Source organism: Malaclemys terrapin, chromosome 14 (assembly GCF_027887155.1).
Source record: "Malaclemys terrapin pileata isolate rMalTer1 chromosome 14, rMalTer1.hap1, whole genome shotgun sequence".
Taxonomy (NCBI): Eukaryota; Metazoa; Chordata; order Testudines; family Emydidae; genus Malaclemys; species Malaclemys terrapin.
This window is the reverse complement of record NC_071518.1, coordinates 5,896,394-5,911,084: the sequence shown is the minus strand read 5'-3', so window position 1 is coordinate 5,911,084 and position 14,691 is coordinate 5,896,394. Positions and strand designations below refer to the sequence as shown.

The 14,691-nt window shown below is 44.9% G+C and overlaps 1 protein-coding gene across 2 annotated transcripts in view; it reads right to left on the bottom strand.

The window, feature by feature from the left end:
* The window catches only part of KLHDC4 (kelch domain containing 4), a 45,424-nt gene extending 38,650 nt beyond the window's left edge, over positions 1 to 6,774 (bottom strand). Inside the window, exons 1-4 of one of the 2 annotated variants that reach the window (XM_054049241.1) lie at positions 6,586 to 6,774; positions 4,438 to 4,529; positions 3,283 to 3,361; positions 626 to 724 (exon numbers count right to left, since the gene is read on the bottom strand). In XM_054049241.1, coding sequence (XP_053905216.1) covers positions 626 to 724; positions 3,283 to 3,361; positions 4,438 to 4,529; positions 6,586 to 6,684 — 369 coding nt within the window. In that variant the 5' untranslated portion in view covers positions 6,685 to 6,774. The remainder of the gene's footprint in view (positions 1 to 625; positions 725 to 3,282; positions 3,362 to 4,437; positions 4,530 to 6,585) is intronic. The other variant, XM_054049243.1, reaches the window with a different exon arrangement.
* Between the last annotated feature and the right edge of the window lie 7,917 nt (positions 6,775 to 14,691).

Genomic DNA, 14,691 nt, shown 5'->3' with positions numbered 1-14,691 from the left:
AACTGCCTTGGGGCTCTTCTTCCTGATCCAGCAAACATACAGGACTTTCTGCCCAAGGGGGCCACAACTCTTGCAGAAGGGTTGGAAAGGCTTTGCTGTTACCGTAGCATTAGAAGGAGCTGTGTGGTCACTTGTAAACTGCAAGCAATACACTGGTCCTAGCCCTCGAAGACAAAGCAAGGACTGGCCATTTTCAGCAGTCTGGCTTGCTGGGAATATCACAGTGAAAGGCAGGGAGCTGTACAGCCTTAAAACCCCCTGGTTAGGAGGGAGAGAGACGTGGGTCTCTGCCCCCGAGAGGTGACAATCACCATCACCATGCCAGTCAGGTGGTCAGTAGTATATTGCTACTGCTATACTCTTATTATTTAAGCACAGAATTTTTAGCCATAGAGATTCTATGGTACAGTTTGATTCATTTAAGTCACAGTGAAGGATCAACCCTCTAATTTCTCAGTACAACGAGCCACAGCTTGATCACAATGTTGGCATCGCATTGTGACTAGGATACTAAGAAGTCGTAACCCCTTGGAAACACAGCTGTCTATTACCATAGCATCTTGAAATACAACGTCAAGACTAATTCTAAGTGCTGTTCCGTTGCCTGGGAGGTTAAGTGCTTTACCTGATGTGCACAGCGCCTGGGAGGAGGATTTGGGATATCTACTTTACTCCAGCTGTTCTTCCGGATGTTGTAAATGTACAGTTCATTATACAGGAACGTCTGTGGGAGGGAAAAGGAAAATGGGTATCACCAGAGCTCGCCATTTAACTTTACCTAACAGAAGCGTGTCAAATTCTCAACCTGCCTCTACCAGACATTGAAGGAATGCAACAGTCCTTTTCTATTAAGCAAGAACAAGACAAGACCAGCCTGCTGGGTCCATGGCGTCACTCTGCTCTCATGCTAGGGGATCAGCGTGCCATATGCAGGATTGGGTTTATGGCTTGCGGGGCCCTATGCAAAGCAATACGCGTATGGAACCATCCTGTTCCCACCCCATTGGTGAGACGGTCCACCCACCATCTCCCTGCCTGCAGTCACCTCAGACGGCAAAGAGCCTCCTCCAGCAGTCGGAGGCTCTGTTGTCACTGCTGACCTACACACAGCCTACGTGGGCCAAGAAGCCAGGAGGTGCGGATGAGGAACAGCTTTCTAAGCCAAGGACACTACTTTGGGAAGTCAGGCTGCAGCGCAACCTGCTGGTGCCTGGGTAAAATGATACCACTGTGGGGAAAATCAGGGATGGCTCCCTGGCTGGTGGATTGGGTGCATGTTTGAGATGTGAAGTTCCTGAAAGATGGAGCCCAACCCAGCTGCACAGCCTAAGGCTGCCCATGATAAGGGGTCAACAAACATGGGGACAAGGGTGATCCAGTGGGTAGATCCACTTGGACTTCCAGCAAGCTTTTGACAAGGTGCCTCACCCAAGGCTCTTATGCAAAGTAAGCAGTCCTGGGATAAGAGGGAAGGTTCTCCCATGGATCTGTAACCAGTTAAAAGATAGAAAACAAAGGGGAGGAATAAATGGTCAGTTTTCAGAATGAAGAGAGGCAAATAGTGGTGTCCCCCGGAGGTCTGTACTGGGACCAGTGCTGTTCAACATATTCATAAATGATCTGGAAAAAGGGGTAAACAGTGAGGTGGCAAAATTTGCAGATGATACACAATTACTCAAGATAGTTAAGTCCAAAGCAAACTGAAAAGAGTTACAAAGGAATCTCACAGAACTGGGTGACTAGGCAACAAAATGGCAGATGAAATTCAATGTTGATAAATGCAAGGTAATGCACTCTGGAAAACATAATCACAACTATACATACAAAATGATGGGATCTAAATTAGCTGTTACTGCTCACGAAGGAGATCTTAGAGTCATTGTGAATAATTCTCTGAAAACATCCACTCAATGTGCAGCAGCAGGCAAAAAAACTAACCAAATGTTAGGAACCATTAGGAAAGGGATAGCTAATAAGACAAAAAATATCCTAATGCCTTTATATAAATCCCTGGAACGCCCACACCTTGAATACTGTGTGGAGATCTGGTCGCCACATCTCTAAAAAGATATATTAGAATTGGAAAAGGTACAGAAAAGGGAAACAAAAATGATTAGGGGTATGGAACAGCTTCCATATGAGGAGTGATAAAAAAGACTGACTTTTCAGCTTGGAACAGAGAAGACTAAGTAAGAGGGGATATGATAGAGGTCTTTAAAATCTTGACTGGTGTCGAGAAAAATAAAAAAGGAAGTGTTATTTATTCCTTCACATAACACAAGAACTAGGGGTCACCCAATGAAATTAATAGGCAGCAGGTTTAAAACAAAGATAAGGAAGTATTTCTTCACACAACGCACAGTCAACCTGTATAACTCATTGTCAGAGGATGTTGTGAAGCCCAAAACTATCACAGGGTTCAAAAAAGAACTAGATAAGTTCCTGGAGGATAGGTCCATCAATGGCTATTAGCCAGGATGGGCAGGGATGGAGCACCATGCTCTGGGTGTCCCTGGACCTCTGATTACCAGAAGCTGGGAGTGGATGACAGGAGATGAATCACTCATTATTTGCCCTGTTCTGTTCATTCCTCTGAAGCATCTGGAACGGGCCACTGTCGGAAGACAGGATACTGGGCTAGAGCGACCTTTGGTCTCACCCAGTATGGCCGTTCTGATGAGTACTATAAAGGCGGTGCTCAGCTAGGATGGACTGAAAGCAAGGGGAAATGACTGACACGAGTGGAACTTGTTAACAGCCAGCGCAGGCTAGGGTAGTGCTGAATCAAAGCCCGATGACTATAAACAGACTTGAGCTTTCAGGAATCACAAGGAGCTTCCCGCCTCCAGGAATATGGTAAATCAGTGCAAGATTTGCAGGCAGAAGCTGTTGAGGGATCACCAGTGCTTACCCCTTCTGGGCTAACAGAAGCATCTCACTTTCATGGTGGGGCAAACACACAGTACAACAGGAACCAAAGACGCGGGGCAAATATGGTCCATATCAAGTCTAGAGAAATGATGATGCCCTGCAATACTGATGCTTGTGCAATCACTCTGACCCCTTAATGGACCCCAGTGCTCCTTGATCCTGCTGACACAGCTGAGCTCAGGTGTGAGACAGTATTAGCATGGAATTAAAGGCTATTTTGCTCTCATTCTGGGAAAAATGCATATTTTATGACCTCCGCTTTGAATTTTTGCTCCCGATGAAACCCATACAAATTATAGTCAAGGCAATGGGGAGGGAGGGGAAGGATAGATAAATGGAAGAATACTTTACTTTTTGGCCATTGAAATATTCACCTCCAAAAAGGATCAATTCGTCTCTCTCGGGATGAGCAGACAAGGAGGCATTCAGCCTGCGTCAGAAAGAGAGATGGGCAGACATCAGCACATAACAGAACCATTTGTAACTCAGCTTGGAGGCTACTCACTACAGGTCTGGATGCATAATTTAACAAGCGCTAGCACTTCTCCCCTCCAGGCCAAAGTGCCTCTCCATCACCCCCACAGCTACAAGTTTCTGACATCTTTTTTTATTTCCAAACCAAAAACTTTCTGAAGAAATTAACTTTTTGGAAACTTCCAGAAAGGCTAGTCTGAAATCCTCTCCTATTTTAGGAACACACATTACATTGTCATTAACCATGGCCTTTGACACGATTTTAATTTTAATGCTGATGGATAAGGAGCAAAGATTAGCTTTGTCATGGCACACAGCTATGACTCTAATTGGACTGTCTCATTTTAAGTTATCTGCATTATTCTTCCACAGATACCGCTGTTCGCTTAAGGTTCCCCCACCCCCTCTATGTAACAGGAGTTGACAGCATCTAGCTCTTCATGGGATCAGACCTCAAAGAAGCTCATTGTTAACTGATCATCCCAACATCTTTGTGAAGTAGGCAAGTATCGTTACCTCCTCCTTACAGAGGGGAAACACTTACAGAAAGGTCAACTGTCGTTCAAGACACTGAATCAGTGGCAGCTACAGGACTAGAACTTTGCAGTGCCAGGATACCAGTCCTGTGCTCCGGCCACTAGCCCACTGTATCTTGTATCTCACAAGGCATTCTCATAACAATTTTACCGGTAGCGTGCCCTCAGCTTTCCAGCCCAAGTCACAAGGTTCCCCTTCATTCATCTATGTTATACCGCCCAAAGCCCTCAGATCGAACCACCAGCTTTGATAAGATTCCCCACTTTGGCTCTTTTTAGCAGGCTGAAGGGAAGATTAAAAAGTAGCTGTTAGCAGAGTAGTGTTGCTGGTCCCTTTGATGCTCCAAGGACTGAATGCCCTATACATTTTTATCCTTCCATAAAAGCATTTTAGCCTGATACTACATCCTCCACTCTCAGGATATAACTTAAACACGTTTCATTGATACCACCACTTGCTGGATAACAACAGTCAAGGTTCCAGGTGATCTCTTACCTTGGTGAGGGTGGGGGACAGGCTGTCTCAATTATCTGGGTCTTTTTAGCATCTAATGTCTGGAATTCTGCTATCAGGGCTTCAAGATCCTCCTGAAAGTAAACAGCCAGTCAGGCATGAGTTTCTTGACACATATTGTCATCCCCATACCATGAAAACCTACACTAGCCACTACTTCGATTTTCCTATTTTCCTTAAATTTGATTAGATTCATCTCATTAAACTATGAGTTATCAAGGTTATATATTTTTTCATGCTACACTAAGGGCTGGTCTCCACTACTGTATATTTCTGAATTTGTAAGCAGGTTGTAACACAATGCCATGGTTAGTGCACAGTTCCTACCCCTACCGAGGTGTTTCACCTTTGCTGGTGAGCAATTCTGTAGCACAACTGGTAGTTGAAACCCAAGTCTTAGCACAGGGCAGCTGTTTCAGCATTTGTCTAACTGATGTGCAAATATAATCAGACAGATGTTAAAACCCACTGTTGTTCTTTCTTGGCCTGACTCCTGTGCAAGTACAAAGATAAATGTGTTTTCTATTTCAAATTTATACTTCATCTGGAGAGACAACTTCATGTGTTATCTTTTATTCTCCTTCAGTTTCTGTAAATTAAAAAACAGAACATACACAACCTCAAAGCCCCCGAATTATGCAAGAGTCAAAGAAAATCTCTTCCCCACTCCCTCTTTAGATAAGAGTTGGAAAGTTATAACCATCCATGTGTCCTAACAGTACGAGGACTGTTCATTCTTTCTTGGTCCAACTTTCTTTTTTTGCTATACTCGCGATCGCTGGGTAAGACACTTGAATCAATTAGTTTAAATTTTCTCATTCTGCAGCAGCAGGGGGGCTGGGAGTAAAGGGACACTGTCTCAGGTCAAATTAATTTTTTTTTTTAAATAGGATTTGTCAAATTGATTTTTTTTTTTTTAAGAGCAATAGAAATGTTTCTAGGATTTTTAAAGCTCACGGAATCATACAAATTGGAGATGGGGAAAATGAAAGATTGTCCCTACAGTAAATTTTCTAGCTTTCATCCAATTAGGTTTAAATGTCTCAAAGCAACGGGGTTTACACTAGCTTCCTTGAGAAAGCAGTCCACACCCTAATAGATCGGTCAGTATGTTATTCCAAATGTCCGGTCTTAATTTCATTCTACTAGTTCCCGTTTGCCCCACCCCTTCTGCAGGGCTCAATTCTGTCAGGTGCTGAGCCCTCTAGCCCCGTCCAGACTATAAGTTTTAGTTTATTAGTACAGCATTTTTTGAATTAACAATTATACTCAACAGAATAGGTACACATTTTCAAACTGTCACAGTATGAAAGATATGAAGCAGAGATTCAACCCTTCTCCTATCATACAAATTACACTTCTAACACTGCCCCCATAAAACAATAAACAAAAATGAAATTATAAAAGTTGAGAATCACTTGATCTAGCTCAACCATAAATAAAATAGATTTCACACAATCCCTTTCTTGTTTTTGCCACCAACCAGGCCAATAAGTCTGAAACATTACCACTACAGAATAAATATTCTACGTTTTGAGCCAATGAGGGTCAAGATTTGAGAAATTATACAAATACTAGGTAAAGTGGCAAATCTTCAACTTGGGCAATCTTCAGTCTGGCCAGACCCACATGGTTAAAGCCACCTGTACCTCTCAATACCAGCCTATCTCCCTTCCAAATAAGCCAACTGCATTGTTTGAAAAGGGAGGGTTGTCTAGTGAAACACTTCAACACATGCTTAACTTTCAAGAGAAACTTTCCCCTTAGGCATGGCTTGTGACGCTCACGTTATAGGGAACAGAGCCCAGACAGAATGAGAATAAATGCGACGGCTCTGTTTTGAATTTCACTTCTGTGTGTTGCTTTGCTATTCAGAGAAATCCCTGGGGAGGATAAATATATATTGCATCTGCAAGCCAAAGGGTGAAGAGTCTCACACACACACACACAGGCGGGATGAGACTGGCAGGAGTGAGCTCTTCAGAAAAAAGCAGCTCTAATTAAACAGCATGTGGGAGGGAAGTCTTTTAGTTAGTCAAGACCAGGAGCTCTGGCACAGGGAGAGTTTGGGTTGGCGACACTCTGTTGGGTGGGGGAATCACTCCCCTGGTACCTGACAGCACCACTCACCTCCTCCTTCTTAGCTCTCTTGGAGACTTTTTTCTCCATCTTAGCAGCTGTTTTCTCTGCCCCTTTCACCTTCTTCTCCTTCTTGCTTTTCTTACCCATGTTTTCAGCCTGGGTTGCTGCAGGGGGCACTTCCCAGAGCCCCCCAGCCAGTCTGCCCTGGGCACCCTGCTCCTGCAGAGCTCACATGGGGCAGAGCCCAGCTGAGGACAATCACTTCCTAGGCAGTCAGGGGTGATTTCCTGCCTGGGGTGGAAAGGAAGGAGCTGGCCAAGTGCTGTTGTGAATGCCATCTGCTGGGCTGGATGGCTTCTCACACCAGTTTGCTGCCTTGCGGGTAGCATTGCAAAGCCCTGGTGCAGCTGGGCTAGGAACAGGCTTTGCTTCCTGTCCCAAAGGGAGAGGGACAAGGCCATCCCCAACTTAAGGCTTGTGCAAAGTACAGCACCCCCTATTTAGGGGGGTCACTTTGAGCACGCCCGAAGGCACCCAGCGGTTCACCCACCCACTAGCCCACTGTGAGCCTGCTTTGACCAGTGCCCAAATTATCAGAAAAAAGTCAGAGGGCCCTGAATGTCAAGTGGCTTACTTTAATTTAAACAGTAGTGAGACAAAAGACAAAAGGCAGGTAGCCCCAAAAAGTAATAAGCCCCCCACCCCCCAAAAAAATTCCCCTGTAATTGAAGCCCTAGCTTTGAGCTCCAAGACCCCTGATCGCAAAAGTTTTCCCCAGGCACCCCAGTTGAGAGGGCCCCCAAACCAAGTGATGTTGTGACCTGGCACATGGGGGGCGGGGGTCGCAACACCACTCAGGTTTGCCCCTCAGTAGATGGAGGCGTGAACGGACCAAACCTGAGCGGCGCTGTGACCCACACTAGCCACTTGAAATGTTAGGAGGTGTGGTTTGCCAACCCCAACCATCCAGCAATGATGAGCCAGGCCTCAACAAATTATTAGACTTGCTTAACGATTATGAGATTTGATAAAAATAATAAATGTGGGGTTCTTTTCATTTGCCTTCCTGTTTCTTTAGGGGGCACTCAGGTCACGTTTTGAGCTGTTCTCTACAACCAGGAGGGCTAGAAACTCACTTTTTCTAAGCCAGTCTCATGATTTTGGGGACCTGACTTATGATTTTTGAAAACTTGGGGTTGGCGATACGCCAGTGCTTTGTAAGTGTCACTTTGGTGATAAGGACCAACTAGTAATTATTAGGATTGCTATTAACTACGTAAGGTGCCACAAGTACTCCTGTTCTATTAACTACGTGTTTCACACTGATATTGAGCCCCCATTAGAATCTCGTCAAGCTGTAATTGGAAAAAGTGATCATTTTGACTTTGAGAGTATATTTTCTTAAATTCAACCGGTTTTGAACACTGTGAAAATCAGTTTGAGTTTAAATCCAAGGAGGCGTGATTTTCTTTTCATTAGGTTCCACTGTAAAATATGCTTGTGTAATTTTTTTTCACTTCCAGAAAAAAAGTAGAATTATTATATTTTCACTGAAAATAAATTTAAAAAAAACTCTCCAAGAACGTGAGGCCAGGCTGCCTTCCACCAATGCCTAATCTATCTGTCTGCCAGTGTTTTTCCATAGTACCTATCTCTGTTATATCTAAATGCTGACACGGCTAATAAGCTAAGTATTTAAGCCCATACCCTAGAAACTGCAGGATCATTCAGATTTTTTGAATATCTGTCTAACATCTGAATCTCAGCTTTTTCAAGATAATAAAAAAAAAAACAGAGTGAAAAGAGAACCGTAAAAATTCTTTAGCGCTGCAGACAATACACATCCTGCTAAACATATGTTTGGCTGGCAGTTTTGAAAATGCCAGGGTTATAATTAAGGCTAGAATGAGTCATCAATAAGTTTATACCAGGAAAGTGAACCGAGAACTTAGGAGAGTTTAGATGGAGTGAATGGGGCAAATCTTCAGCTGGCATAAAGGGTTATCGCTCCATTCAATAGCTCAGACACAATGACTTTTCTTTCTCTCAGAAAGAAACCCGTGGGTGAAATCTGGGCCCTACTGAAGTCAATGGGAGCTTTACCCTTCAATTCACTGCAGTCAGACTTTCACCTAATACATTTTAGGGAGATTTTTGAAGGGAAGAAAGGCTTGAGGTATTTAAATCTTTGAGGTTTGTAAGACAGGCAGCTGCCTCCCCAGAGCCCCCTTGTAGCCAGAGGTTGCTCTGCAGGCAACCAGCGTCGATTTCCCCTCTTAGGCCATTCAAAAACTTAACTTCAGGCTTTTTCTTGGTCAACAAAGCCCCTCTCCTTGGGGACTAGGCTTATTACTACAAAATAAATGGCAAATAAAACTCAATCACAAAACAAAGTCTGTTCCTAAGTCCCCACAACCCAATGTTTCTCTTCTTCCTCACAGGCCTTCCTGCCTGGGGCCCCTGCATTCTCTCCCTTGCTTGAACAGGGTCTCTACCAGGCCACCCTGCCTGGAGAGCTCTGCTCACTCTTTCCTACTTCTTTAGCTATTTCCCCTGTTAACTCAGGGCCCTGCAGAACCTTCTTATTCCCTACAATAGCTACAGCCATAGCTGAAGTTTCCTGGGTTTCCCCACTTCATCTCAACTACCTGCTCCTTTTGTACTGGGACCACCTGATTCCCCTCCGGATTCCCCTCCAGGGGGAACTATGGTGGGTCCCCCCTCCAGGGGGAACTAGTTTCCAGGTGCAAACTCTCCTATATCTGATATTGTGTTGTAAGTAAGACATGAGAAGTAATTCTTATGCTCTACTCCGTGCTGATTAGGCCTCAACTGGAGTACTGTGTCCAGTTCTGGGTGCCACATTTCAGGAAAGATGTGGACAAATGGGAGAAAGTCCAGAGAAGAGTGATAAAAATTATTAAGATTGAAATAAATGGGTTTGTTTAGTCTGGAGAAAAGAATCATAGAATATCAGGGTTGGAAGAGACTTCAGGAGGTCATCTAGTCCAACCCCCTGCTCAAAGGGGAACCAATCCCCAGACAGATTTTTGCCCCGGATCCCTAAATGGCCCTTTCAAGGATTGAACTCACAACCCTGGGTTTAGCAGGCCAATGCTCAAACCACTGAGCTCTCCCTTCCCCTGGTAAAAGACTGAGAGGGGACATGATAACAGTTTTCAAGTACATAAAAGGTTGTTACAAGGAGAGAGAAAAATTGTTCTTCTTAACCTCTGAGGATAGGACAAGAAACAATGGGCTTAAACTGCAGCCAGGGAAGTTTAGGTTGGACATTAGGAAAAACTTTCTACCTGTCAGGATGGTTAAACACTGGAATAAATTGCCCAGGGAGGTGGTGGAATCTCCATCACTGGAGAACTTAAGAGCAGGTTAGACAAACCCCTGTCAGGAATGGTCTAGATAATACTTAGTCCTGCCATGAGTGCAGGGGACTGGACTAGATGACCTTTCGAGGGCCCTTCCAGTCCTATGATTCTATTATTCTGATTCCATATAGGACACAGGTTTATAAACAAAAAAATCTTACTGTTTTTTGAAAATGTAAAACGCTATGTAAGAACTGAATGGTTTTATCAGTCATCATGTTTCAAGGCATAAGCTAGGGTCACCAGGTATCCGGTTTTTGACTGGAACACCCGGTCGAAAAGGGACTCTGGCGGCTCCGGTCAGCACCGCCGACCGGACCATTAGAAGTCCAGTCGGTGGTGCTGCCTGGCTAAGGCAGGCTAGTCCCTACTTGTTCTGACACGGCGCTTTGTCCCGGAAGTGGCCAACACGTCTGGCTCCTAGGCAGGGGAGCCACAGGGCTCCGCACACTGCCCCCACCCCGAGCACCAGCTCTGCACTCCCATTGGCCGGTTTACAGCCAATGGGAGCTGGGGGAGCAGTGCCTGCAGGCAAGAGCACCGTGCAGCCACCTGCGTACCTCCGCCTAGGAGCTGGACTTGCTGCTGGCCGCTTCCAGGGCACAGTGCAGTCTGCGGTGCCAGGACAGGCAGGAAGCACCCCCGCTGCTCTGCTGACTGGGAGCCCCTGGAGGTAAGCCCGCGATTTGATCCCCTGCCCCAGCCCTGAGTCCCCCTTAAACCTGGCGCCCCCTCCTGCACCCCAAACCCCTCATCCCCAGCCCAACCCTAGAGTCTGCACCCCCAGCTGGAGCCCTCACCCCCTCCCGCATCCCAACTCCCTGCCCCAGCCCAGTGAAAGTGAGTGAGGGTGGGGGAGAGCGAGCCGCAGAGGGAGGGGAAATGTAGTGAATGGGGGGTGGGGCCTCTGGGAAGGGGTGGGGCCTCAAGGAAGGGACGGGGCTAGGGTGTTCAGTTTTGTGCGATTAGAAAGTTGGTAACCCTAGCATAAGCTGATCACCAGCTGGGGATCAAGGAGAAATCCCTCCCCGCCATGTTATAGTACATTGCACAAAACTCCAAGTGCAATAATGATGGTGGCAGTATAGGATTTGCCTTCTTTGAAAGAGTCTGTTAAAGGCCACATCTGGAGATAGGAGACAAACTGTTCTGATACAGGAATTCCAGTGTTCCTGTGCTAAGAGCCCTGGCTCTCTGGAACTGTCTTGGGATGAGATAAGTTTTTTGCACAAACAGGCCCACTCTCAGGCACCCCAAACACATCCTTGAGCAGTCACACTCCCCACCTCCACACACACACACGCCAAGCGTACACTCAAACATACACACACAGATGGCAGCCAGATGTGCACACACAAACACTGCCAGACACAGACATGCACTCACAGATGTTCCCTTGCATAGATGCCCACCCTATCGCCTTTGTTTGGTTGACAATCTGCTGACAGGGAACATTACAGAGGCTTCAGTTTGCCAGTGTTTGCAAATTTCCTTTTATGATGTGAGACGCTCTGTACTATCATATCTGGCAGCCTGGCCCAGACTGGCCTGTAGCAAGAGCTTGCCCTTTCACTTTGTTATTTTTTACTGTCTGGAACATGTTCATTCAACGGGATGGTAAACGGTGCTGTATCAGCAAAGCAAAGAATAACCCACATGGAGCCTTCATGCCTGTAACATTTTTCATAACTGCACTGAAGATCAGAGGGGACCCAATAGCTTTTTCCCCCACAAGTCACATTTGTGCGCTAACACTTGGCTTATTTTCCCTTATTAAGGTTTCCTAGAGCCGGTAGCAAGGAAGAAATTGATGTCACAAAGGAAGCAGAAGGACTGTAAGTCATTTATGACTGACAACAGGGCGGTGCAATGAGAGTAACAAAACTAGTCCCACACCTGAATGGGTGGATTGAAGAGAAATACATTCTAATCAGGGTTTCCTTGGGTTTATTTTAGGGAAAGGTGGGGATGATGATAGAGCCAATAAACAGGGGTGAATGTGGGACTGATGAGTGGGGGAAGCTTAAATTTTTTTTAGGAACCAGATAAGGTCATTTCGTTTGGTATAAACATAGAACAGTGTCCTTGAAGAGCTAGAGAACCAGCAAACACAGCTGCAGAGCAATACAAAGTCCCTGCAGATTAATACCACACTGTTCTGATGTGGCTGGAGAAAATCCTCATTGTTCCGGTAGCTTAGGATTGGAGACAGGGTTCCAATAAGCACTCAGATCTAATTACAATATTTGCATTGTGAAATGGCAGTAACGTCATAACACACCTTTAGATGCTCGCTTCTAATGTATCAGGTTCCCTATCCCTCAGGGTGGTAGGACAGTCTTGTGGTTAAGGCAAGGGACAGGGCGTCAGGTGTCAAGGGCTCTATTTCTGAAGACTCACTGTTTAATTTTCCCAGTCCATGCCTCACTTATCCCATCTGAACCCAGCAGGCCTTAATTAGTGCTTGATCCAACAGGTTGCCGAGTGCCCTGAGCTCTTAATGACCACGCTTTTCAGGATCAGGCTCGTAGGGTAGGTTTTTCAGAAGTGTCTGAGTTATGAGGCCAAGTTAATGGAACTTGTGCTCCTTAGGCACTTTCTAAAAATTCCTAACCTAGACAAATCTTCCAGGGGAGTTTTGTTTACATAAAGGCTACAAGATTTGTCCCTATATGCCCACAATCCAGAAGGGGACCTCCAGCACCAGCTAACCCGGATGAGACGACTCAATTCAACTAGCTGGCCTGCTCCTAATTCAATGACAGCAGTTTGTTTCATTCAAATTGATTTATACAGTTGATGGCTGATAACGCCTCACACCAACATTACAGCCACCATTTCATTTGCCTCATAATTTCTGTACTTTGAAATAAAGTTTTTGTAGTTTTAAAGCAACAAGGACTTTTTCACTGAGAAAAGCATGAATCTTTTCACAGGCATGTAACCCACAAAAAAACTCATTTAGGTCCATTAGCAAATCGGTCAATGTCTAGGCTCACAAATCCTCTTTAATGAATCAGCAAAAGCCCTTTAACTCTCAATTTCAAGGTAATTTCATTGCTTTTTTTAGTGCTTTGCAATCAAATTAGACTTCAGAGGAAAGATTGAAATGCGAGAAAATGATTCAAACAGAGTGGCTTTAACATACATATTATTTATGGTTCCCAGCGATGTTGCAGACATTTTAGGAGGTTGTAGCTGAGGATGGAGCAGTTTAGAATGACTAATGAACCAAGACACTTGGAGATAGGCAGTAGATATAATGAAATAAAATCCCAGCTGAATTCCACACCAGTCTACAAAATGGGAGACAGATAAGTTCACTCAGAGAGTCTTTTCCAACTGTAAGGGTCCAGTGGGCCCAGTTGTCAAATGTGGATGTTTCAGTAGAGGCACCAAACTCAGTGTTTAGGTAACTAAAAAAGGGATTTAAGTGTCTTTTGGCATCAAAATTTGAAAATTGAGCCTCTAATTTCTATCATTCTGAAAAGTCTAATCTGCCTCAAAATGGCCATATTTTGTTAATTTTAAAATTAATTTAGTGCATGTGGAAGGTCCTAGAGTCTGAACTGTTTTCTTTATCCACATAACAGGTTCTGCATGGGCAACACCAATACAAATTTCCCTGTGCGGCCCCCACATGACCCCTGCAAATATCTCTCCACTCCAATCTGAAAAGACCACCTCTAACTTAAGGCTGAGCAGGGAGTTTCATTTTCCATCGGCACCATCTCTAGCAGAGAAGGTGGAACAACTGGTCACGCAGGGCAGAAAATTAGGGGCAACAAAAGGCCCGATAATTGTTTGTAAGGGGGACTGCAGATAGAGTTACATGGTTTTAGGTTTGTCTAAGGCAGCAAAACTCCTCCATCCAGCCTGGGTGCCCATGGCCCTTTTAATCCTTGACCTTTCAGCTGAGGCGACCAATAAAGGGGCCTTCACAGAGCAGTTTTCATGAAGCAGACACCTCCTCTAAAAAGTGGGGGGAGGCCACCAGCTTATTTCAGCTGAGTAATTAAACACAGCAGTCAGATGGGAATGACTTTTCATCTCTGCAGATTACACCGATATTTGAACTTGGCTCCAAGGTGATAAGCACCTGAATCCAGCAATTCCACTTCAAAGGCAGGCGTCACTAGCTTAAAGTGAGCTCACCTATAGAGCAAAAGAGACTTTCAGAAGAAGCATGGTTTTAACGCAAGTGTGCTACATAATGACCACAGCAGTTATTAATATGCCAGAAATGAACAACTGCAGGCTTCAATACCGAGAACTTTAAAAGTTTGCAGTACAAGAACTGCCGCAAAGACTGCAGCTGTGCATTTGTCTCTGCCTGTGGTGAGTATTTTCACGACAGCTTCCATGTTCGTGCTATTTAAACCGCTCAGGGCTCCATTACTGAGCCACATCGATATTTGTCAGCTTTAAAACCCTTCTGATTAAAAAAATATATATAGCTCATCCCAGCAACCACACAATTTCTGTCTATAAGCCTTCACGTTACAACACCTTCTAACACACCATTGTCAGGAGCCATTGTACACCAGCTCCCAGAATGAGAGGGAGAAACCAGATATTAGAAAGAGACTCATATCTGTAATGCACCTTCTGTTACATCTTAAAGAAAGGGCTAGGTACTGAAGTGCACTTGCATGGGCCCTAGAGAAATCACTCCGAGTTCTTCATTAATCAGGCTCGAGAGCCACTATCTAGGCGACCTAAGCTTCTTTAGAGGCATTTAATCTTCACTGTATAAAGTATTAAGGGT